The sequence below is a fragment of the Balaenoptera ricei genome, chromosome 3 (genome assembly GCF_028023285.1).
Source record: "Balaenoptera ricei isolate mBalRic1 chromosome 3, mBalRic1.hap2, whole genome shotgun sequence".
NCBI lineage: Eukaryota > Metazoa > Chordata > Mammalia > Artiodactyla > Balaenopteridae > Balaenoptera > Balaenoptera ricei.
In genome coordinates, this window is record NC_082641.1 from 27,609,311 (window position 1) to 27,634,315 (window position 25,005).

At 38.5% G+C, this 25,005-nt stretch overlaps 1 protein-coding gene across 1 annotated transcript; it reads left to right on the top strand.

Moving 5' to 3' along the window:
• The first annotated feature begins 1,908 nt into the window (after positions 1-1,908).
• Positions 1,909-22,937, top strand: SUB1 (SUB1 regulator of transcription). The gene is made up of 5 exons (XM_059916180.1): positions 1,909-2,018; positions 4,502-4,574; positions 6,713-6,835; positions 17,892-18,000; positions 19,871-22,937. Exons 2-5 carry the CDS (start codon positions 4,503-4,505, stop codon positions 19,948-19,950), a joined length of 384 nt encoding a protein of 127 aa, XP_059772163.1. The 5' UTR covers positions 1,909-2,018; position 4,502; the 3' UTR covers positions 19,951-22,937.
• Positions 22,938-25,005: the final 2,068 nt, after the last annotated feature.

Consider the following 25,005-nt stretch of genomic DNA (forward strand, 5'->3'; position numbering starts at 1 on the left):
TCTTTTCATTAGGGTCCCTGCCCGAATACTCCCACTTCATCCCTTTCAGATCTCAATTAACCTCATCCCAACACTCTTTACTGCATCATCCTGTTTTTCTTTTATTTTTTATAGCACTTATCTGAAATTACCAACTCTATTTAATTCTTTACTTGCTACTGTCTGCTCCATGAGTTTACAGTGACCCTGTCAGTCTTGTTCATTCCTGAATTCCCAGCACTTAGAGCAGCACTGGCGTATAGTAGGTGCTGAATACATTGTTTATGAAATGAGTGAATAAACTGGGGAAGGACCTTTGGGCAGTTTCCTACACTTGAGTAAAGAGAGTTGTAGCTCTTTCTTGGAAGATAGGGAGAGGAGGTTGTGAGTCACATGACTCCAACCAGTGCCCTGAACTCTGTCCTTTCTCATCCAGCATCCAGATTTCGAGAGAGAACCATATCCATGGCTACCAGGGCCCAGGCCACCTGCTGATCTTCTAGTTACCCCACTGTATTAGCTCATCCAATCAGACACCCCCTACAAAGTCCAAGGGAACTTAGGTCAGCTGGCCATAGTCATTGAAGGAGCTTCCTTAACTGCATTTGGGTGTGTAAACTCCAGGCTGGCAAGCTACCATGCTGGAACAGTGGTTCCTGAGTGAGTTTCATCTTTTTACAGTCTAATTTTCATATTTTTATTTTTGACTTTTTCATCTTTCTCATTGAAGTGTATCTTGTATAATGTAAAATGCACGAATATTAAGTGAAATTTTTACATCCGTACATGCCTGTCTAACCACCACCCAGACCAAGATGTATTCAGCATCCCCACAGGTTCCGTCATACTCACTCCAAGTGATATCCCCCAAGGGTAACCTGACCTAGATCCCCATGGGTTATTTTTGCCTTTTTTGGAATGTTGTATAAAAGGAATTATACAGCAAGTGTTTCATTTTTAAAAAGTGGTCATCTAACCTGACACTGAATGAATAGAAGTGGCCTAGAGCATTTGCAATCTGCCTCAGTCTGCAGTAAGCAGTGGGACTCAGGCAGTGCCGGGTTTGAATCATGATTCACTCCCTGTATAACCTAGAGCAGAGCTGATTTAAACTTTTTGACCCTTGGTCTCTTCATCTAGAAAATGGAGAGAATAATCATTCCTACGTTGGAAAGTGCTTGTTAGGATGATAATTATATGTAAAGTGCCTCATTGCAGTACCTGGAACATAGTGGGTGCCTGATAAATGTGTGTTGAATATATATTCTTGGCTATAGTCGGCATTCTTTAAATATAGATTCAGACTCTATTAACCATATTCCTGCTTATAGTATGGATTTCTCTTGCCTTCTGTGAACTACCTTACACCTCTAGGACTTCAGTTTAGGTACTTTTTTTTTTTTTTTTGCCCAGTGGCTTTCCGGATCTTTGTTCCCTGACCAGGGATTGAACCCAGCCCTGGCAGAGAAAGCGCCGAGTCTTAACCACTGGACCGCCAGGGAATTTCCCAGGACTTCAGTTTAGGAATGTGTGTGGGTGTGTGGCCAAGGACTTCTGCAAAGACTTTTCGCACTTTCTGGCATTAAACGTTATGACTTTGGCTTCCTTCCCTCGGATTATACTAGCCAGGATTAAATACCAGAGTAGGGGGTGGCGGGCAAGGATCATTTCTCGGAAAATGGGCCAGAAGTGTTGACCTTTTTCGATCTTTTTCAGACATTTCACTTTAATACGAGAAACATTTATGGAACAAGTGCAAAGCTCGGTGCTTGTCATTCATGTTTTATTCGTTCCCTCACTCACAAGTCAAATCCAATCTTCGCTGCATCTCACTTCTGTGGCATCGGTTCAGGATGAGGGGCGGTCCCTTTAAGGCCCTGGAAAGGGTCTCGGTGTTGGTTTCGGAGGGGAGGCCACGCCCCATCACGTGCGCGTGGTCTCAGCGGGGCGGGGCCGGCGTCTCTTTGCTGCCGTCACTTCCGTTTCTCTGTCAGTAGCGAGCGAGCGAGCTGGAGGCAGTTCGGCTACAGGAGCAGAGCGTGAGTGCTCGGACCCCGCCCCCACCCCCTCGAAACCGCCCTCGGTCGGCCCTCACCTTGCCAGCCCGGCGGCTGCGCGCCCGCAGCGCCGGTCCCTCTCGTCGACGACGGCCGCGGGAAATGGCGGCGCTACCTGACCTCCCCCATGCTTCCTCGGCCTCCCCGGTCCCCTCCTCGTCCCCGACCCCGCGCCCCACGCGCTTCAGGCCTCTCGGCCCCCGAAGCTGGCTCCCGGGAACGGCCCAGGGGCGGTGGGGGAGGCGGCGCCGGGCGGGGGCGAGGAGCCACGGGAAGGGGGCCGGGGTGCCCCCGGGACAATGCAGCGGCGGCCCGGGCGGGGGCGCGTGCGGGGCCTGCGCCTCCCCAGGGTCTCTCCGGGGTCCTCATCCCTGCCCTCAGGAGGGGGGACCCGGTCGGAGGAAGGCCGGCGGTGCGGCGGGGGGGGGGGGGCGACTGGCGCTGGGGGAGTGAACGGCTGCTTTGCTGGGGGGCAGTGAGCTCTTCGAGGGAAGAAAATGGCGCTTGGTGCAAGTCCCTCCTCTCCCACGCCGTCTCCTCCGCATTTCGCCGCCTCCCACGCCCCCTCCGACCGACCTGTCTCCCACCGCCCAAGGCGTTGTCAGCCCCGGGGTTCTGGCGGCTGCCTGGCGTCGCGCGGCCCCCTTCCTCCGTGTTGGTGCTTATCCTCCTCGTGATGTACCGAATTCGCGTGCCTTTTAGTCCTAGTTTGTTTTCACCTCTTGTTTTCTAATCCCTCCTTCCCCATGCCTTCATCAGAGATCGGAGATTTCATTTTTTAAGTTGTGTTTTGTATATATTCCACACCAACGCTCTTAGTAGCGCCTCGCCAGAATTACGAGCCTGCCGCCCTCCCCCCCGCTTTTTTCCTTTTGAACGGTAAAGGCTCATTAAGTAAAAGTGAAAATATATTTTGTTAGAAGTTCAAACAGGCTGGCTTTAGTTACCGTTACCTTGTTTTCTTGTCGGATGGACTTAGTTGGGTTAAACACGAGGTGGTTCTTTGAAATGATCTTAGGCCCCCAGGAACCTTTCATGAACAGATGGTATAGTTACGCCTGACCGTTTCCAAGTGAAAAACAGGGTACGTTCAGTTGGATTACCTTTTAAAAAAAAATGCTTCTTGGCATTATTAGCTAGCATGAAAAACAACTAAATTGATTTTGGAGATTAGGTTGGAAAACGGAGCAGTAACAGGATTAATGTATAAAACGTGGCTATAAATGTTGCTTGCTCCCCTCTGAATTTACTACTCTTGGCATCAAGAAATTGCCAGATAAAATCAACATGGCTGGCTTGGGCATGGTTTGAGCTTTTTGAATTTAGTGGCTAGGCTAGGGATGGCTCATTTCTTTTACCTTGACTTCCTGTTTTGGGATACATTCAGTGCCCTTGCTAATGGCAAGTTTAGTCGAGATCTGGATTATTTATGGTTTTTTTGAAGTTTTTTTTTCCCCTTTTTTCAGCAAACATTATAGTGTGTGTTGTGTATATTGGATCCTTTAGGGCATACATAAGTTAATAGGACTCAAGTCTCTTCTGAGATGGAGGTGGAGAGAGCAAAAGATACTTGTTTTGAAAATAAGCATTTTACCACTTGGTATTATAAGTGCTTTGGAAAGAGGTACAGTGTGAAATTCCTTGCATTTTGGGAAACATAGAAGCACAAGACTCTGCCTTGGCCTCAGGCACTCTGTAAACATCCACAGGGAAAGCAAGGCACTGGCCTATGTACCTCTGTCTGGGGGGACCTGGGGAACTAGGGTCATAGTAGGAATTGGAGGAAAGGTTTTGCCCCTCCCATAAGCAGATTCTTCAAATTTTAGTTGTATTCCAGAGTAGAAAATCAGTGTAAAATGTAAATGAACTGTGAATTTTGTATAACTTTGATTCAGTACTTGCTCCTTTGATTGGCATGGTCAAAAAGCTACAAAAATTAAGAACATATACAAAATATGAAAAATAGGATTATAATGGTAAAATTAATTAGATATCCACATCTGTATAGTACAGTTGTTCACCATGCTGTGTGTAAGTTGATATCATAAGTCTCTTCAGTGGCAAGTATAAAGCAGTACTGAGAATTATTCATATTTCTTCTTGGTTTTAACAGTGATTGCTGTCAGCTGCCTTTTTGCAGTTTACCCTAAACATAAACATCTAACCCTGCTAAAATGAAGTATAAAAAGCCCCACTGACTTTGAGAAAGAGAGAGGTGTAGGAGTATGAGATGTGTATGACATTTAGGTCTTCTTGGCTGGGTTCAGAACTCTTCACTTTGCATGTTATTTTCAATTTGGAAGAGCATAGATTAAGAACATAACTTCTGTGCTCAGTGTAACAACTCCAGTACCAAAAATGGTAGAAAGAACTGTGGAACTTCTTGAATCTTTGATTGGGGGAGGGTTAAGTTGAAGGTAATAGAGCAAGTTATGAATTATTTACATAATGTATTTTTCTTTCAGAATGCCGAAGTCAAAGGAACTTGTTTCTTCAAGCTCTTCTGGCAGTGATTCTGACAGTGAAGTTGACAAAAAGGTGACTATACACCATGTGATTTTTGTGATACTTAATTCAGCAGTATTGCCCACATCCAGTTCTGAAGGACTGCACAGCATATCAGAATTTTAAAATGAGAGCCTGGATGGATGTTTCTGAAAGTGCAGATGTCCCCTGAACCACTTGACTAAAGCGCCTAGGGTGCTTGTTGTACACGCACACGCCAAGCCCCGCGTCAGACTTGAGCAAGTCTTCTGACATTACCAAACTTCCTGTTGTGGCCTTTTAGGACTCCTAAGGCTCCCTAGTGGAGCCTAGAGGAATAGTGCTAGATTTAGGCCAAAGCCATTATTTGCCATTATTTAGTAATCTTCCTAATCTGTAGGTATTCTGTGTAGTTGTTGAGCCAAATTATCTGAACTCCTTGAAAGCAGATGTCAGTTTGACAGTCTTCTCAGTCTTGATGTTTATCCAGCCTTCAAGGATTACATAAAATTTGGCTTGGTACATTTTAAATTAGAATATTATTTACTCTGGTCCCCTCCTTTTAGTTAAATCAACACCCAGCAAAGCTAACATGAAATTACCCATTTTGATGGAAGAGGCTTTTTCTGCATTAGGTGATAATTGTGCCGTAAGCTTAACTGTGCATTCTGCTTAACTGAGCATCTCACACTGTAGTCAGGGCTTCTTCCACGCAGAATTGTCCTTTATCTCCTAGAACCTTACATAGTTGTGTCTCTGAGCTCAGTAGTGTTAGTTAAGAGAAAAGAGAGCTTATATGAGAATCTTGGAGGAGATGGACTTTTATAGGGAAGTACATAGTATAATATCACCTGGAAGGTTGAAAAAAAACTTCAAAGAGCATGCATGGCTATATTCGAGAAGGGAATGTCTCTTAGTTTTTTAACTTGCACACAGTATAGCATTTGAATACATTGATTTAATAAGTTTTTTATTGAGCTTTTATGTGCCAGGTATGTGCCATTCCACAGGGACTATATAGACCCTGACAAAAAGAATAATTGCTTTTTGCTTATTGAGCTGAGGTAATTTTTGCTATTTATCCCAAATAATACTGTTAATCCTGTAAGCACTTACACTAAATGAATCCAGTCTTTCAGTTTGTATACATAAATACATACATTATGTCAGTATTTTACCTAGCATCACATAATTTGGTAAAACATTAATAGTTTATACCTTCCACTAAGGAACATGACTGCCCTCTACTGTTTGGATTGGGAACTCTACTGGATTTCATGGACTGTTGGCTCATTTTTAAAATAAATAAAATTAATTAATTAATTTGGTTGCACCGGGTATTAGTTGTGGCAGGTGGGCTCCTTAGTTGTGGTTCCAGGGCTTCTTAGTTGCAGCATGCATGTGGGATCTGGTTCCCTGACCAGGGATCGAACCCAGGCCCCCTGCATTGGGAGTGCGGAGTCTTATCCACTGCACCACCAGGGAAGTCCCTGTTAGCTCATTTTGAGAATGAAGCTATATGAAAAACTTTTAGAGTAATGCTGCTTTTAAAACATTGTTTTGATTTTGAATGCTAGTGTAACACATTACTGTTTATCTTAAGTGATTTTTTTGTGATGAGGAAGTTTTGTGAAGAGTTGTTGACCTCTGGTGCCCAGTACAAAATACCTTTCTTAGCTTTGCCTACTCATAAACTTGCTAAGCCAATTTAAGTCCCTTTTGGAATTGGCAGAGGCATAAATAATCATAAGTTGGTTGTATTCTTCCTAATTAGTACATTTTCTTTGTAAAAATAAGTGACTAGTTTACTAGACTTGTGGTTTCCAAAAGTTTAAGTTTATTCAAAAGCAGCAGCCCCCGTACCCCCATCTTTTTTCTCTCCCAAAGAAATTTTATGAGGGATCCTAGTCTATAAAATAACTGTTTCTCTGGTGAATACCACTCTAATGCCTGAAATATCTTTTGGGTTTCTGAGAGCACAGTTTGAAAACACTGTATTAGATAGCAGTGCTAGGTTAGTTTCATAGTTCTGTTGTCAAGTGAAACTTGCTTGTGTATATATTTATGATTTTTTTAATTAATAAATGGAGTGTTTTGATCCTTTAAGTCTTGAAAAGTAATGGAATCTTTTGAACCTGAGATGTGTTTTGTTCTTATGCAGATTTTAACCATATTCTTGTTTTTCTTTCAAGTTAAAGAGGAAAAAGCAAGTTGCTCCAGAAAAACCTGTAAAGAAGCAAAAGACTGGTGAAACTTCCAGAGCCCTGTCATCTTCTAAGCAGAGCAGCAGCAGCAGAGATGATAACATGTTTCAGGTAAAGTGGGTTATTTCCTTAGTTCCAGAGGAATTATTACTTGGCTTGATCTAAAGAATGTTAGAAGTACCTTAATCTGATAATGCATAATAATCTTTTATGTATGTTATAATTCTCTTGACTAAGGATATTCCTTGAAATATAATAACAAGTTAGTAGAAATGAAAGCAATTTATATGATGCTAGATGATTGTTGAAATCTAGAGTTCTGTAGTCTTGCTGTATTTAAAACAATGGGAATTTAAAAGTTAGAGAAATGCAAAAGAAGATTGAGAACTGCACGTTTAGAGAGCAGCTTGGAGGAGGTAGGTCTAGTATTGGGCTGTGAAGTATGGATAGGATGTTACTGGAGGGGAAACAGCAATATGACCTGCCTAGTTTTGGCTTGATAACAGAAAGGGTGAATGGGTTTACTAAAATGGGCCCTCAGTTTATATATTGTGGGGATTAAGGTTGAGTAGTGAGGTAAAGTGAGGGAAGTTCATTAGAGGGCTTTGATGAAATTACTCAGGACTGGCATAGCTTCTTTCCTTGGGTTTCTTATCTTGTTTTAGGGAGACTTGTTATTAGCATCATGGTACAAGAAGGATTTATGGGAGAGGCAGTGGGGATAAATTATGTGCAGTGATAAGTGCTTAGATGGTTTTTCCAGAAGGTGAAATAGTGATGATTAAGATTGTTGGTGAGGAAGAATGGACTAGAGGAATGAAGCAATCAATGAAGACTGGTTTTAAATTTGAGAGACAATAGAGATGAAGGTTTCATTGATAGATATGAGGAAAATAAATTAGTTTTAATGGCAGAGGTGGTTAAGTTTGGCCTTTTGGATCTGATTGTAAGTGTGATAAAGTGTCTCTGCTTTAGAACCTAGAAGGCTTAGTTGGGAACTGTTCATGTGGGATCATTAGTATGGTTGACTGAAACCTTCCACTGAAGTAAGTTATAAACCAGAGGGAGAAGAGGAGGTGACTGAGGACATGTCTTGTGATATTCAGGATGGAAGGAAAAAAGGATATAGGTTAGAGAAGGTGAAGGAAAATAAGAAGAGTACAGTAATGGGAGCAAGAAAAAAAAGTGCTTTGTGGGAGCATAAACAAGATAAGCGTTTCAAGGAGACATTAGTATTAGTCAAAGTCAGAAGGTTGGACAAAATGAGACTGCAAACATTTACTTGACTAGAAAGTAAGGCTTGTGTGTGTGTGCACTTATTCTTTTTTTTTTTTTTTAAACTGACTGATGAAAGACAGTACCAGGATTAATGTGAGAATGGGAAAATAGAAGTTGGATATTTTTACTCGGTTTTGTCTTGTTATAACTCTAGATAAAGAAATAGACACATGCTAGCTATGCTTAATACTGTATTGAACATTGGAGATGTACTAAGTAGATTTTTTAGGCGCACTGATCATACAAAAAATGGTAAGTATAAGGAGATGATATGTTAGCTTGAGTGTAGTAGTCTTTCACTCGGAATATGTACATTGAATCATAAATCTTAAATACATACATTTTTTAATTAAAAATTATGTAAAAAAGAAAAGTGACAAAATGCAGATCGATTTTTACAGGTTTTAGTCTTCTGACTTTTGTATATTTTAGAGGAACTAGGAGCAGATTAGATTAATTTGATAGAGAACGTGCAGATGCCTTGAAGTGGGAAAGAGCTTAGATTGTGCAGGAATTATGAAGCCCTTGTGCCTGGAGCCTAGAAAGTTGGCTGAGAGTGTAGGTAGGAGGTCTAGCTGATAAGGAAGGTGAAGGCCAGATCTTTCAGGGCTTTCCTGTTGGGAGCCCAGTTTTAGGAGTTTTAGTTTTATTCTAAGTGTAGTGGGAAGCTATTTTAAGGGGCAGAGTGAAATGTAAAATCTGCAAGAAAGTATCCCTTCCTTTCATAGACTTTCCTCCTATATAGAATGAAGGACTGCTTTGGAATATTTCAACTTATTTTGTACTAAAGGTAAAAACTTTCAAGTATTTGCTTGGCAATTATCTTGGGCTTTTCTCTGATCAATTCTGTTCACTGTATGCCTGCTTGTACTTGGGTAATAGAGCATCTGTGGCCTATTAATGGATTTCATCTTGTCTCCCTTACTCCCGATTGTACAGATAAAGAAACTAGGGCCCACATTTAGAGATTTTATTCTATTAGAGCAGTTTTGGGAAACCAGTTCTTTTTTTTTTTTAAATGGTAAACTTACTGACACAGGATATTTAATATTTTTATTTATTTATTTATTTTTATATTTATTTTTGGCTGTGTTGAGTCTTCGTTTCTGTGCGAGGGCTTTCCCTAGTTGTGGCAAGTGGGGGCCACTGTTCATCGCGGTGCGCGGGCCTCTCACAGTCGCAGCCTCTCTTGTTGCAGAGCACAGGCTCCAGACGTGCAGGCTCAGTAGTTGTGGCTCACGGGCCTAGTTGCTCCGCGGCATGTGGGATCTTCCCAGACCAGGGCTCGAACCCGTGTCCCCTGCATTAGCAGGCAGATTCTCAACCACTGTGCCACCAGGGAAGCCCCAGTTCTTTTTTTTTATAGGGAGGTTATCTCACCAAAAGAAGTGAGTTCAGTTCTTAAGCCCTCATTTGGAAGGTTCCCAAGCCTCAAAGGCTATTAGACTCCTCACCCTTTTGAAAGTGCCTTTAGGAGGATCATATAGGCCTGATTTTCAGAGTGACTTTTCACAGACCTAGTGAATACATTGGTTATGTAATTTAAAAAGAGGACTTCATTTTTATTAGTAATAATGGTTTGATAATTTTATTAGGAAAGACAGGTGAAGGATGGGGTTTTTGGAAGGAAAATCAATTTTGCTCATTGTGTTCTGTAAAGTTTTAAAAAATTCTATTTATTTAATTAAAATAATAGAGATATGGCTTCCCTGGTGGTGCAGTGGTTGAGAGTCTGCCTGCCAATTCAGGGGACACGGGTTCGAGCCCTGGTCTGGGAAGATTGCAGATGCCGCGGAGCAACTAGGCCCGTGAGCCACAATTGCTGAGCCTGCGCGTCTGGAGCCTGTGCTCCGCAACAAGAGAGGCCGCGACAGTGAGAGGCCCGCGCACCGCGATGAACAGTGGCCCCCACTTGCCGCAACTAGAGAAAGCCCTCGCACAGAAACGAAGACCCAACACAGCCAAAAATAAATAAAGAAACCCAAAGTTAAAATAATAGAGATATATATTTCCTATATTTTTCATTTACAAGAAATGCCTTGAAGACAGCTCCCAGAGTGGAACTTTTTTAGACATTGCTAGTATCTTTAAGGACCTGGGTTATCAGGTATACTTTACGAAAGACAAATCTAAAATCTAAATTAAAGTTGTTTGAGTATTGCTTAGTAGCCATAAGGCAGGGTTTTTTTTTTTTTTTTTTTAACCTAAATACCCATCTCTTGAGAATAGAACTGGAGGAAATGATCTCAAATTTTGGAAAAGCAATGTGCATCAAACAAAAGCAGCTCTCTAAATGTAATATTTGAAGAGAATTGTGCCCAAGGAAAGTCACTATGCTAATCTTTTAAGCTGTGGAATGATTTGGGCAGATTCCTGAGTAGAGAGGAGATACTACTAGATGCTTGCTTATGTCTGGTTTCTTCAGCTCTGAATTTTGAGAATTTGGTTCCAAAGGGATATAATTTACCTGAGATGACTTATGTGATGTGGACTGGAGAACTATCTTGTAATTACTTAGTACCTGTGTCTTAAAAGGTCAGAATGATTGAGGCAGGGGACTTTGGTCCCTATTCTTCTTCAGAGGGATCCCTATTCGTCTTCAAAGTTCAGCACAAAGGATCAGTCATACTGCTTTAGTTGATTTGATGATTTTAAGGATAAACCTGTTACTTTTTAAATTACGTTATTACAGAGTCAAGTGTCCTTAACCTGGGGGTTTATTTTGGGAGTCCATGAAATTAATATTTTATTTGGATTTTTTTGTATTGAAGGGATTATTTATAACCATCAGTACCCCAAAGGGGACAGGAAATCAAAAAAAATTTAAGAATCACTGTTCTGTATGACGTACATATTATTTTTTTCCTGTTAACCTCCAGATTATGTGTGTGTAAAAATACATGCATTCTGTTGTGTGATTGTTTTCTTTTATGACATGTAAGTGCAGTGATCTTTATTCTTTCTACCTTTAATTATATCTATGCTACTACCTCCTCATTTTTCTGTGGTTAGTTTTTTTGTTTTTTTTTTTGGTAAGAATTTGTCAGCTTTGTTTCTCCTCAAGGAAGAGGTGACTATTGGGCAAGTTCTTTTCTTTTTTTGAAAATAAACTTTACTGAGATACAGTCCATATACAATAAAATGCACACATTTAAAGCATAATTTGGTGAGCTGTAAAAAAAATACATGCTTTTTAAAATTTTATTTTATTTTTGTTTTAATTTTTATTGGAATATGGTTGATTTACAGTGTTGTGTTAGTTTCTGCTGTACAGCAAAGTGAATCAGTTGTACATATACATACATCCACTCTTTATTGGGTTGGCCAAAAAGTTCTTTCGGGGTTTTCCTAACATCTTACAGAAAACCCGAACGAACTTTTTGGCCAGCCCAGGTAGATTCTGTTCCCCTATAGGTCATTACAGAGTATTGAGTAGAGTCCCCTGTGCTATACAGTAGGGTCTTATTAGTTATCTATTTTATATATAGTAGTGTGTATATGTCAATCCCAATCTCCCAATTTATCCCTCCCCTCCCTCCCCCCACTTGGTAACCATAAGTTTGTTTTCTACAACTGTGACTCTATTTCTGTTTTGTAAATAGGTTCATTCGTACCATTTTTTTAGATTCCACATATAAGCAGTATCATGATATTTGTCTTTCTCTAAATGTACATGCTTTTGTAGTGAGGCCATTTCCATCACCCTGGAAAGTTCCCTCTAGACCTCCCTTTATAGTCCTTTATAGTCCATTCCCTTTCCCCAGGTAAGCACTGATGTAATTTCTGTCCCTAGAGATTTATTTCGCCTGTTCTAGAGCCTCATATAAATGGAATCATACAGTCTGTATTGTTTTGTGTCTGGCATCCTTTGCTCACCATAATGTTTTGGGATCATTCCTTGTTTCAAGTATCAGTGGTTCTTTTTTATTGCTGATTGGTATTCCATTGTATGATTGTACTACAGTTCGTTTATCCATTCATTTTGGGTGGACATTTAGGTTGTTTCTAGTTTGGGGATACTAGGAATAAAGCTGCTGTGAATATTCTTGTACAGATCTTTTTGTGGACATTTTCGCCTTTTGGGTAAACACCAGATGTATTTGCTGGGTCATAGGCTAAGTGTATGTTTAACTTTAAGAAACTGTCAAACTTTTCCAAAGTAGCTGTACCATTTTACAGACCCACCAGCAGTGTATGAGATTCCAATTGCTGCACATCCTCACTGGGTATTACCAGTCTTAAAAATTTTATCCCCTTTAATTAATGGATGTGTAGTTTTACTTTGTATTTCCCTAATGTCTTATATTTTTGTTTGAAAATTCTATTCAGATCTTTTGCCTATTAAAAAAAGGTCATTTGATTCATTGAATTTGAGGGTTTTTTAAAAAATATTTTAAATACACGTCCTTTGTCAGATACAAGTATTGTGAATATTTTCTGAGTCTGTGGTTTACTTTTTTAATTTAAGTATCTTTAAAAAGCTTTGATTTTGAAAATGTCCGTTTTCATCAATTTTTTGCTTTTTTGGTTAATGCTTTTTGTTTCCTGTTTAAGATATAGTTCTCTACCCCAATGCCACAAAAATTTTGCCAGTGTTTTTTTTGCTATACTTTTTATAGTTTTAACTTTCATGTTTAGGTCTCTAATCCATGTAGAATTAGTTTTTTCTGTGTATAGTGTGAGATAGGGGTTGAGACTGATTTTTCACCCCTGTACAGATAATCGAGTTGTTCCAGTACCATTTGTTCAAAAGACTATTCTTTTCCTGTTGAATCACCTTGGATCTTTAAAGAAAATCAGTAAATATACAAAATATTTATCTATTTCTAAACTCTGTTGTAGTCCATTGATCTCTATGTCTGTCTTTAGTACTACACTGTCTTAATTACTATGCTTTTATGGTGAGTCTTGAAATCAGGTAGTGTAAGCCCTTTAACACTGTTCTTCACTTTCAGAATTATTTTTGCTATTCTATGTATTTTGTATTTTCATACACATTTTATAATCAGCTTGTCAATTTTTATCAAAAAGTCTACTGGGATTTTGATTGGGACTGGGTAAAGCTGAAGATCAATTTGGGGAGAGTCGGCAACTTGACAATATTGAAGTTCCTGTTCATGAATATGGTATCTCTGTCCATTTACTTAGATCTTTTTTGATTTCTCTGTTTTGTGATTTTTCTGGTACATCTTTTGCGAAATTTATTCCGAAGTATTTTGTGTTTCGATTCTATCGCAAATGTATTGTTTCTTTTTTTTTTTGATTTATTTATTTTTTTTAACATCTTTATTGGAGTATAGTTGCTTTACAATGGTGTGTGAGTTTCTGCTGTATAACAAAGTCAATCAGCTATACGTATACATATATCCCCATATCTCCTCCCTCTTGCGTCTCCCTCCCTCCCACCCTCCCAATCCCACCCCTCTAGGTGGTTACAGAGCACTGAGCTGCTTCCCACTAGCTATCTGTTTTACATTTGGTAGTATATATTAAGTCCATGCCACTCTCTCACTTCGTCCCAGCTTACCCTTCCCCCTCCCCGTGTCCTCAAGTCCATTCTCTACGTCTGCGTCTTTATTCCTGTCCTGCCCCTAGGTTCTTCAGAACCACTTTTTTAAGATGTGTTGTTTCTTAACTTCATTTTCCAGTTCATTGCTAAACAATATGTACAATATTACATAATATATGTTAAGTATACATATAACATATATTCTATATTTTATATATTTATTTGTTACATATGTATTTTTTAGGACTTCTTAGATTTCTCTGTGGATGATTTTTGTTTTTACATCATCCTTTTCATTCGTTTTCTTGCTTTATTGCTAGTATTTCCAGTACAATATTGAAAAGAAGTGGTGAGAGCAGACATCCTTGCTTTATTCCTGATGTTAGGGGCAAAGTATCCTTCTGACTCTTCTTTTTCCTCTAATGCCTCTATTGCTTAAACTCTGGAATGAATGTGCATACTGTGGATTTGGTGCTTTGGGCTGGGAGAATGAAAAGTCATAGGATAAACGTGGTGCAGTTTTCTGTAGGGCCCATCTTTATTTGAAAATTCGCGTTAAAGCTTTTTATGCTAAAATGAACACTGGAGAAAAAAATTAAAAAATAAATAAAGTGAACACTGAATATATTAAGGGACAGTATACAAAAGAAAACGCACAGTGAGTTTTTGGTTACAATAAGGGGTTCAGATGTTGGTAGAGCAGCGTCGGTCTGCGTCCTCAGGCTTCCCCTCCTTTCACCCCCACAGTTCTTTGGTGCTGGTGTTCCCTGAATCATTATTGCCAGATTTTAAGAGAGTCAGTTTATTGACCTATACCTTTTCCCTACTTTGTATAATTTCTTACTTAGAATAGTCAAACACAAGTTATTTGAGGAGTGATTAGGGACTTCAACATGTGAATTCACAAAGTTTTAAGTACGTGGAGGGTCAGTCACGTTTGGGAGAAAGAAAATGCCTCTTTTTAAGTTCATCTGTAGCAAACAAAAACATTTATACACACCTCATTGAAACTGTGGGTGAGGAAGCTTGTTAGAAGTTTCTAGGGATCGAGGGTAGAAGTGAAGCTAGCTAACAATGTGTTGTGTTAACTGTATTGTACCATGCTTTTTACATAAAATAACTGAGTACTTGTTATTACTAATTTAAGACTGGTAAAATGCCGTTCATGTACTTATAACTGTTTTTTAAAAAAAGGTTGCTTTCAGTCTTGATCTTTAACTTTTTTTCTAGTGAAATTTTAAAGTTGTAACCCTGTTTTTCTGCTTCTGGTTTTCTTTTTTTCTTTCTTTTTTGTCCTTAGTTCAGGGACCTATAAAGGCTTCAGAATTCTCTTCCTGGCTTTTCAAGTCCTTTTCAGTATAGCTCCATCTATTCAGCCTTTTGAATCTCATCAGTATTGTATCTTTCACTTTTTTCTCCCTTTTGCTTAATTAACAGCCTGTCATTTTTCAAGGTCAAATTCCACCACTGGAAGTCTCTTCCACTACTCAAGCCCACACTGAATGCTTACTTGACTTACCTGATCAATATTACTCTAGTAGGTTTTCAGTGTATTTTAATTTCATCTATTCATCTGTCACATGAGCTTACCTTAAAAACCAAAATGAAACAATGTTCAGTTCAGTGCTGTAGGTGCCTGAGATACTTAAAAATATGTTAGGAATTAAATCAGTGTTATAAATCACTATTGGGAGTTTCACTGTGATAATCATTTTGGTCTTATTTATTTAGTTCATCCATTAAAACAGTTTGCTGGGAACGGGTATGACAGGCACTAGGGGACACAAAGAGGACTGTAAAAAAAGCCGTTAGGGCTTCCCTGGTGGCGCAGTGGTTGAGAGTCTGCCTGCCAATGCAGGAGACACGGGTTCGAGCCCTGGTCTGGGAAGATCCCACATGCCGCGGAGCAACTGGGCCCGTGAGCCATAATTACTGAGCCTGCGTGTCTGGAGCCTGTGCTTCGCGACAAGAGAGGCCGTGATAGTGAGAGGCCCGCGCACTGCGATGAAGAGTGGCCCCCGCTTGCCACAACTAGAGAAAGCCCTCGCACAGAAACAAAGACCCAACACAGCCATAAATAAATAAATTAAAAAAAAAAAATGCAAACCTTTAAAAAAAAAAAAAGCCGTTAAAAATGACAGTAAGATCACTGGTGACTTTAGCATAGGCATTGGGAGTTTAATCAATGGAAACAGCAATTCTTGCCTTTCAAAGATTAGCAATAAAGGGAGGAAGGAAACATGAGGAAAGTTATACAATGCAGATTAGGGAAAATGCCTTATAGAAAGAGGAGAATGAGCATGTTTGGAAATGGTAGATAAGAAACCAGCGGAAAGGGAAAGAATGTACAGTTGACCCTCATAATGCAGGTTTGAACTGCCTGGGTCCACTTGTACACAGATATTTTTCAATACTAAATACTGCATGGTTTGTGGTTGGTTTAATCTCGGATGTGGAGGGCCGAGGTATAAATTATACTTGAATTAACCTCTGAGTTGTTCAAGGGTCAGCTGTATATGCAAGAAATGGGATACAAAAGGTAAAGAACTTAAGAATTGATGAAGATGTGGGTAAGTACTGAGAAGAGAGATTTGAAGGCACTTAACCACACCTGATGGACTGTATTTTCTCCATAAAGCATGAGGCATACCCTGCAAATAGGGGCCACACCAGTGGGACGAGAAATTTGAGAACGAAAATGAACAAGACCTGAGACAAGAAAAAGCAGCCTGAGAGGACATAGGCAAGATGGAAGCCATAAATGTGTACTTGTATCAGCACAAATGTGCTTCTACTATAGCAATACTTGATATCCCAATAAAAGGGATTATTTAATCATTAAGGGACCCAGGTTTGTAGGGAAAGCAGCTTTTACATGATGATGTGTTTCAAGCACAAGATCATAGCTAGTATTTAAGTCAGGAAGATTGAAGAGTACGTTTAAAATGAGTCAGATAGGTAGAGGTAGTAGAGGTTTTGATCAGATATCCTGGAAAGTGCTTATAGACACTTAGTTGAGTAAGCCTTTTCCTTCCCTGTGCAATGTGTAGTTTGTGTTAAGCAGCAGTAGAAGGTTTTTGAAAAATAGTTTTCTGTGGACAGTTTTAAGTTCTCAGCTTGAGACTGTAAGTGGAGTGTAATTATTTTTTAGGACTTCTTAGATTTCTCTGTTGATGATTTTTGTTTTTACATCATCCTTTTCATTCTTTTTCTTTATTGCTAGTATTTCCAGTACAATATTGAAAAGAAGTTATTTGAAATGAATGTCTAAAAGGAAAAGCTATCTCATGTTACTATTGACTGGAACTTTGGATTCTTATATTCAGAATGGTTGCTAAACCAATGTAGCTAGCTGAGTCTATGGATTCCTGTGGTCGTAGTTTGTGCAAGATTTTGCTTTGTAATGATCTTTATGGTAAAAAAAAAAAACACTTAACATAAAACTTACCATCTTAACCATACAGTAATGTTAAGTATGTTCACTTTATTGTGAAACAGAGCTCCAGAATATTTTCATCTTGTAAAACTATTATATAACAATTCCCCTTTTCTCCTGATCTCCCCCCAGCCCCTGGTAATCACCATTCTACTTTCTATCTTAATCTGACTATTCTAGGTACCTCGTATTTTTTTTTTTTAAAGCATATGAAATTTAAAAAAATTTATCTATTTTTTGGCTGCGTTGGGTCTTTGTTGCTGAGCGGGGGCTTTCTCTAGTTGCGGCGAGTGGGGGCTACTCTTTGTTGCGGTGCGCGGGCTTCTCACTGCGTTGGCTTCTCTTGTTGCAGAGCACGGGCTCTAGGCACGCGGGCTTCAGTAGTTGCAGCACGTGGGCCCTAGAACGCATGGGCTTCAGTAGTTGCAGTGTGTGGGCTCAGTAGTTGTGGTGCAAGGGCTTAGTTGCTCCGTGGCATGTGGGATCTTCCCGGACCAGGGTTTGAACCCATGTCCCTGCATTGGCAGGGGGATTCTTCTTGACCACTGTGCCACCAGGAAAGTCCCTAGGTACCTCATATTAAGTACTGGAATCATCCAGTATGTATCTTTTTGTGATGAGCTTATTTCACTTAGCATAATGTCCTCAAGGTTCATCCTTGTTGTAAATAGCATGTGACAGAATTTCCTTCTTTTTTAAAGCTGAATAATACTCTGTTATTTATGTCCCAATTTAATGTAAAAGTGATTGGAAACGTGAGATATGCTTTGTTTCATCTTTTTAGAAAGATTTCTTTTTAACAGTGGTAGTTCCTTTGGTGTAGTTTTGATATTGAGAATAGTAATTATTTTTGTGATTAAAAGTAGAGTGAGTGTGCAGCAAGTGTGAATATAAATATGGATGCCATTGTTGAACACCTTTTTATGTTTTTGTTTCTTTTGCAGATTGGGAAAATGAGGTATGTCAGTGTTCGGGACTTCAAAGGGAAAGTCTTAATTGATATTAGAGAATACTGGATGGATCCGGAAGGTGAAATGAAACCAGGAAGGAAAGGTAAGATTTAATTTCCGGAATTTGGTCCTAATGTTGGGACTAAATTTAAAATTATCTAAGCTTGAAATTGTTTGGACTTTATTTGAAATTGAAATAATGTTGATGGTGCATAGGGCATGGGAGATCCTCCTTGAGCTGATTCTCTTTATCTTCTGTAGCCTTTTTGTTTTTTTTTTTTGTTTTTTTTGGCTACACTGTGCGGCATGCAGGATCTTAGTTCCCTGACCAGGGATGGAACCTGTGCCCCCTACAGTGGAAGTGTGGAGTCTTAACCACTGGACCACCAGGGAAGTCCCTGTAGCCTTTTTGGACGTGACACTTAACTTATTTTAATGAAATGTCTTAAATAAAGCTTGTTGAAATATCTCCCTCCCTCCCCCCAGTAATACCCCTAATATCACTTCAGTTGGCTGCTAATTTACTTGAATGTACTTTTAAAAAGATTACATCAATTCTGAAGTAGAATGGGGGCACTGGGAAGGTGTAAAATCAGGAATGGAAAATCCTGGTTTACAGTGTTTCCTTTTGGTTCATCTCCAAACAGATATTCTTTAGGGTGGTATCCTTTAAGTGGGTCTTTGTCCTCCTTCCATTTTTGCTTCATCCAGTCCCAAGCATGTCATCATCACAGAAGCATGCTTTATTCATTCACCAAATAGCTACAGAACATTTGTGTACCAACAGAAATTCATATATTTGGCTGGTTAGCTGCTTTAGGTTGATCCTTAGCTAATGAAAAAAATGCCTTCTTATTTTCTTCTACTCTGCCTGCATGTCATTTTGAAAAGTACCACTTGTTTGCTTCATGTAATTTTTGACTGTATTAAACTTAACCTTTATATGTTTTCCTACCCTTTTCTTCTTCAGGCTAATTTTGGATTGATCATTCAAGTTGTCCCAGTGTAGCCAATGCCAGATTTCTTTTCTTGTTCCTGCAAACATTTACTAAAATGATTTGATTAGCCCTTCCTAAGTATTGCCCTAATATATTCTCCTCTTTCCTCTCAATTTCATGGCCTCCCAGCAGTTTTCTGAGAATTCATTAATCTTCCAATTCTAGTTTATTTCTGTGCTTATAAGGGTCAAGCATTAGAACATTGTAAGTTTAAAGCACAAAGTACTTTCTGTTCATACTTTTATGTCTTAAATAGGAACATGTCATTAGCTAATGTTTTAAATGTTTACGTGTCTGGTGATAGGCTGAGATCTTATTCACATTAGCTAATTTAATTATTCACAACAACCCTTTGAGTTATAAGCAGCATTTTACTGATGAGGAAACTGAGGTTTAGAGGTAATTAATTTTTTAAAGGCCATAGAGTTAGTGGCAGTGAGGCTGGGATTTGAACCCTGGCAGCATGACTCCAGAGTGCATTCTTAACCAGTATGCACAGTCTAAGAAATCCTGTTTGGATCGTGTCTCGGGGATTTTTCCAAAGTGAAGTGAGTGCTTCTGGAAGAACTCAGCACAAAGTCATTCATGCTGAGTTCCTGTGGAAATTTTGAGCAAATGTTGGAAACAACTGGTTGTAGAAACGGGGTGTCACATACCGAATCTGGGTCTGGCCACATAGCCTGGAAGTTTGCAAGCACTTGTGAGATAAATCTTCAGATCATCATTTGCGCTCACTGGGTATAATAGGCATTATGCAGGATGCAGTGTTGAAAGTAAAACTGGGTATAAGATTGACCTGCTAAGGTAATTGTGATGAATGTGTAATTAACAAATGTAAGGGATTTGATTCTTAATGTACTATTGTGCCATTCAAAATGGCAGTTTAGATAAAACAATATTTTAGTTGGAAGTATGAAAATCCTCAAGAGAGCTTAAGTAGATACTCAATTTTTGATTTTTAAACTTTTCTTTTAGGTATTTCTTTAAATCCTGAGCAGTGGAGCCAGCTGAAGGAACAGATTTCTGACATTGATGATGCAGTAAGAAAACTGTAAAATCAGAGCCATGTAAAACCTGTACTGTTCTAGTTGTTTTAATCTGTCTTTTTACATTGGCTTTTGTTTTCTAAACATTGTTTTCCACGCTATTGTATATTTGGATTGCAGAACAATTTGTAAGATGAATACTTTTTTTTAAATGCGCATTATTAAAAATGTTCTGAGTGAAGCTAATTGTCAGTTTTATTAAGGAGGATTGCTTTTGTGTCCACCACCTAGTGTAAAATAAAATCAAGTAATACAGTCTTAACTGTTGTGGCCTTCTTTGATCAGAAAAGTTGGTACTTTTTAAGGCCAAAAGTAACAGTTTATCGACCTTTTAGTTTCAACTCAGCTTTTACGTTCAAAAGGATTAGCATTGCATTGAATTTAGAAAATTTTGGTTTGTGAAATTCATGGTTGATCTGTTTCCTTCTAGTCAAATATCCGGACTTGTTTGATTTTTTTCTTTTCCCCCCACCCCAATGATATTTCACTTTCCCCTTTTTTTCTTCACTTCATTTTCCTTTTAATAACTTGTTATGTTCAGTTTTCATTTTGCCTTTTGCTCTTTTTCTTGAGTATATTATGCTAATTTGGAAAGTCTGAAACTGTCAAAATGTTACTTATCTCAATAAGGTACTTGTAAGTAAAATATTATATGAGAACTACAATCACTAATTCTACTGTATTAAATATTAGGAGATATAGTTTGATAAACAACATGGCTTGTATGAAAACTCCGAGCAAGTAAATGTATGTATGTCATTACCTGTAGTGTTCTGTGTAGTTGTTATCTTATTGCTTAGTCTGCAGAAAATAATGACTTAGATGTCTGATTTGCTTTCACTTATTAAACATATTCACCATGGGATGATGTCTATAAAATCAGATATTGTTAAATTAGACTAGGATTTAATAAAAATTGTGAAAGCTTACTGGCCTAACATTTTATTTTATGACATTGAGAATGGATTATATATATATAGCCAGAGATATAACTGAGCTTAACTGTCATAGTAGATAACGTGGTCAGTTTTTAGGGGAAAGAGCACAAAGAGCACATACTTGCGTTTTTTGGCCTTTGCTTCAGTAGACTTGGTTTTTTTGCAGTTCATTTATGGGACAATAGCATTCTAGACTTAATGTTACTAAGTTTTAGCAGGCACTCTCAAGTGATTTTCATTGAACCATAATGATGAAGCAGACATAGGTTGAGACACAGATTTCAGGGGCTTTGCAGCAATAAATAGGGCATGGTGTGCCTTAGGAGAAGAATGTAAAGAAACTATAACTGAAATTAAAAAAGGTGGCAGTGAAGAGGAAGGAATTCTCTTCACACTAAATGATAACACATGATATTTTGATCACATTGATAGGACACAGTTCTAGATAGAATAGTAAAAAGAAAGGTTTAAAGACATGTAAAAAAATTATTGCTGACATTTGGTAGCTAATCTCAAATGGTTACTGCCATATCAGAAAGTTGCACTATTATACCAAGTTTGATTACCATGTCTAAAACATTTTATAGTAGAGTTGTCAAGGACTTGATTTCAAAACCATCTGCCAGGCCACATAGAGTTATCAGTTTTTTTCTGGCAGCTGTTCTAAGTGTTTCTTTTACATTTTTAAGATTTTTAAAAAGTGTTTTTTAGCAGTAACCCTAATATGTGCATAATTGGGAAAGTAAATCCTCTTTTCTGGTATTTTAGCTTTCATCACATAATAGATACCAAAGTGTTCAGAGTACGTATTTTAGACAAATCATACTTGTTTGAAAACTTTCCCCTTATTTGGGAACATATTAACTGAATTGGGTAGATTTGTAAAGTATTCCTTATTGTATATACAGAAAGGGTAGTTAGAAAACAGAACTCTGATCTTGGTGTAGATGAAGAGGGGAATAATGGGTAAATTTCCTAGGTTTATGTGAAATTACAAGGTGTATGCATTTTGAAACAATCTGCTAATACAGAGATGTGCCGAAATCTGTTACCTAGGCATTTTCTAGCTGTTTAGTATTATGTCATTAAAACTTTCAAATAAGGAGTGTTTCTCTGGCAGATTTTGGTAATGTTCTTGGTAAATTCATTTCAGTACATTACTGGATATGTAATATACAGAAATTATTAATCTCGTGTGTGTGTAGAAAAGGATGAGAACTGGGTTGAAAGAAGAGACTTTTTAAAGTAACTTGTGCTGGAAAGAAAAGATAGGGTATATTGTTTTCTATTTAAACTTTACCTTCTTGGTAAGAGTTCTTCCAGGAAGAAAGTGTGACATTTTCAGGCACTGGTTTCTTACCTGATAATGCCAAAATGAATTTAATTCACTCCAGCCCATGAATCTGTGCGGTAGCAGGGCCTTTGTAGTGGATTTTTGTCTTTGTCTTTTTAAAGTACAAGCAGCATTTGACCAATTTCTAATGCTTTTGGCGTTTGAAGAACAACCACTAAAGAAAAACTCTTATAATTTTATTCTTTTTTATTTTGCTTCATAAATTCTTAAGAACTTCTTTTGAAAGAGGAATACTCCTACCTCATTAGCTAGTCAAGATGCTGTGATGGTCAAGCCTATTCTTCATAATGTGTTTAGGAAAAAAGACAGGAAAAGTAAGTACGTCCTGGCTTGGCTATTGAGGGGAAAAGAGAAAGAATTGAGTATTAATTATTTAAATGTTCCTGATGGGGGTATGTTAGAAGAGAACTATAAAAGTTTGAAATTTTAAAAAAAGTTCTGATATTTAGGTATCGCTCCTTAAATTCTTTGCAACTCACTTTTTATGGAAAATCCAGTGAAACACTCAAAAGTTTTTGCTTTTTTTCTTTAAAGCGGTGTTTTTCCAGATAAACTCTAGGGGTAAACATTCACATAGTAACAAATATGTAATTCTGTAATTGTGGAATACCTGTCTGCTTGTTTGGTACATCTTCCATGGAGATGTCAATGAATATACTGCATCTGTGAATATTTTAAATGTTGAAATAAAAGCAAGAAATGTGCCCTGTGTGTCATCCCAGTTTCACAAACCCAAAGGTGAATCGCTAAGTTATCTGTTGAATGGGTTTTATTAACAAATAGGATACCTTTCTGTGTGAATGCTTTGGAATGTGAATTAGCCTTTGAGTGTTAAATCTTCTGAGGACCTCTGGGACTGGGTGCTGTGGCCTCATTTTTTTCATCTACTTGATCCAAATGAAAAAATGCAGATATTAAGCTGTATGTGACCTCTTTTACTTTACCTGTATGAGTGCTTTGTGGTCTGATTATTCCTTGTTATAATTAATGTATAAAGTCTCTGTTTTTCTCTTCTTGATTAGTAGTTTTGTTTTTTAGTTAATATTGAGATCTCTCATTGTTTAAATTTCTATTTAGGGAAATTTAGGCAGGGATAGAGAGATCCATGGAAGGTTACTTATAACTCTTGTTTTGTTTCACTTTGAATTTTAGTGAAACATATTGACTTAAAAATCTAGTTGAGAACAAAATAGTGCTTGAAATTTATACAGTTGATCACTGACTTTCCAATTTTGTTGTATGGTTCAAAGGAGTTACGGGATAGAAAAGGAGTTTGAAAAGTGTGAAACATTAAAAAAATTATGTGAAATTATTTACTATATAACATTTTATTCAAGACTTACGGCCATCTGTGTCAAAGATCTTGCTACACAGGCATTCCCCTCTTCCCCCACTCACTTCGTGTAAATTCATCACAGAGTTCAGACCTTCCCAGACCTCCTTTTACAGCCATTTAGTCCTGGACTAACAATGACCTACTGTTTCTGCCTCAAGTGAAGCATCTTATTTCACTCTTTGGCTCTTGATACAGTTTAACTAGTTTATCTTTCTGCTAGATAACTTATTTTAGCATGGAAATGATTTAGGCCACTTCCTTTTTCTAAACTCTGCTAGAAAAAAAAAGCACTTATCCTGAATCTCAACAATTGGATACTAAAACCTGCCTTGGTAACAGAATGCTGTATGCAAGGGGCTTCTCCTACCAGCCAAGCCAGAACTTAACTAAAATTGTGTGTGTTGTAGCTCATGTGTTTTGGAAAATGGTGTGAAGTTCCAGTTTGGCCCTCTTCTAATTAAGCCCAGTGTACTGATTGCTCTTACTCTGGCTTTGTTTCTCAAATGAGTTATTGCAAGAATGATACAGAGAATTCCCATATATCCCTTCAACCAGAGATTCCATTCAGATTTTGCCAATTGTTCTAATAATGTCTTTATAACAAAAGCTTCCAACCAATTTCATTGTTAGTCTTCACTCTGACACAGTTCTTCACTTTTTCCTTTGCTTTTACAACACTGACGTTTCTGGTGTTTTGGAGGTTCGAAGGTCACGAGTGATGTTGACAAGGGTGGACAAGGCCTAGAAGCTGGTTGACTGAGGAGTTGGAGACTTAGCTTGGTTGTGAATGAAAAGTGGGATGGCAGCTGTGGAAGCATGTGGGATCAAGGGCGGTTGTCTGATTGAAAGAAACACAGTGTGTGCAACATCTGTGACATGCAGAGTTGGCTGCGTTCAGTACATGTTTAAATTGACCTTTGATGTCAGCTACAATTTCAATCACTTCCCACTTTTGTTTTCTGGTGACTTTTTCATAAGTGCCACGTGAACTGTGAGTACTTCTAATAATTTTTTTTTTAACATTTAATTGGAGTATAATTGCTTTACAATGTTGTGTTAGTTTCTTCTGTGTAACAAAGTGAATCAGTTATATGTATGCATATATCCCCATATCCCCTCCCTCTTGCATCTCCCTCCCACCCTCCCTATCCCACCCCTCTAGGTGGTCATAAAGCACGGAGCTGATCTCCCTGTGTTATGCAGCTGCTTCCCACTAGCTATATATGTCGGTGCTACTCTCTCACTTCGTCCCAGCTTACCCTTCCCCCTCCCTGTGCCCTCAAGTCCATTCTCTACGTCTGCGTCTTTTTTCCTGTCCTGCCCCTAGGTTCATGAGAACCCTTTTTAGATGCCGTATATGTATTAGCATACGGTATTTGTTTTTCTTTCTGACTTATTTCACTCTGTATGACAGACTCTGGGTCCATCCACCTCAC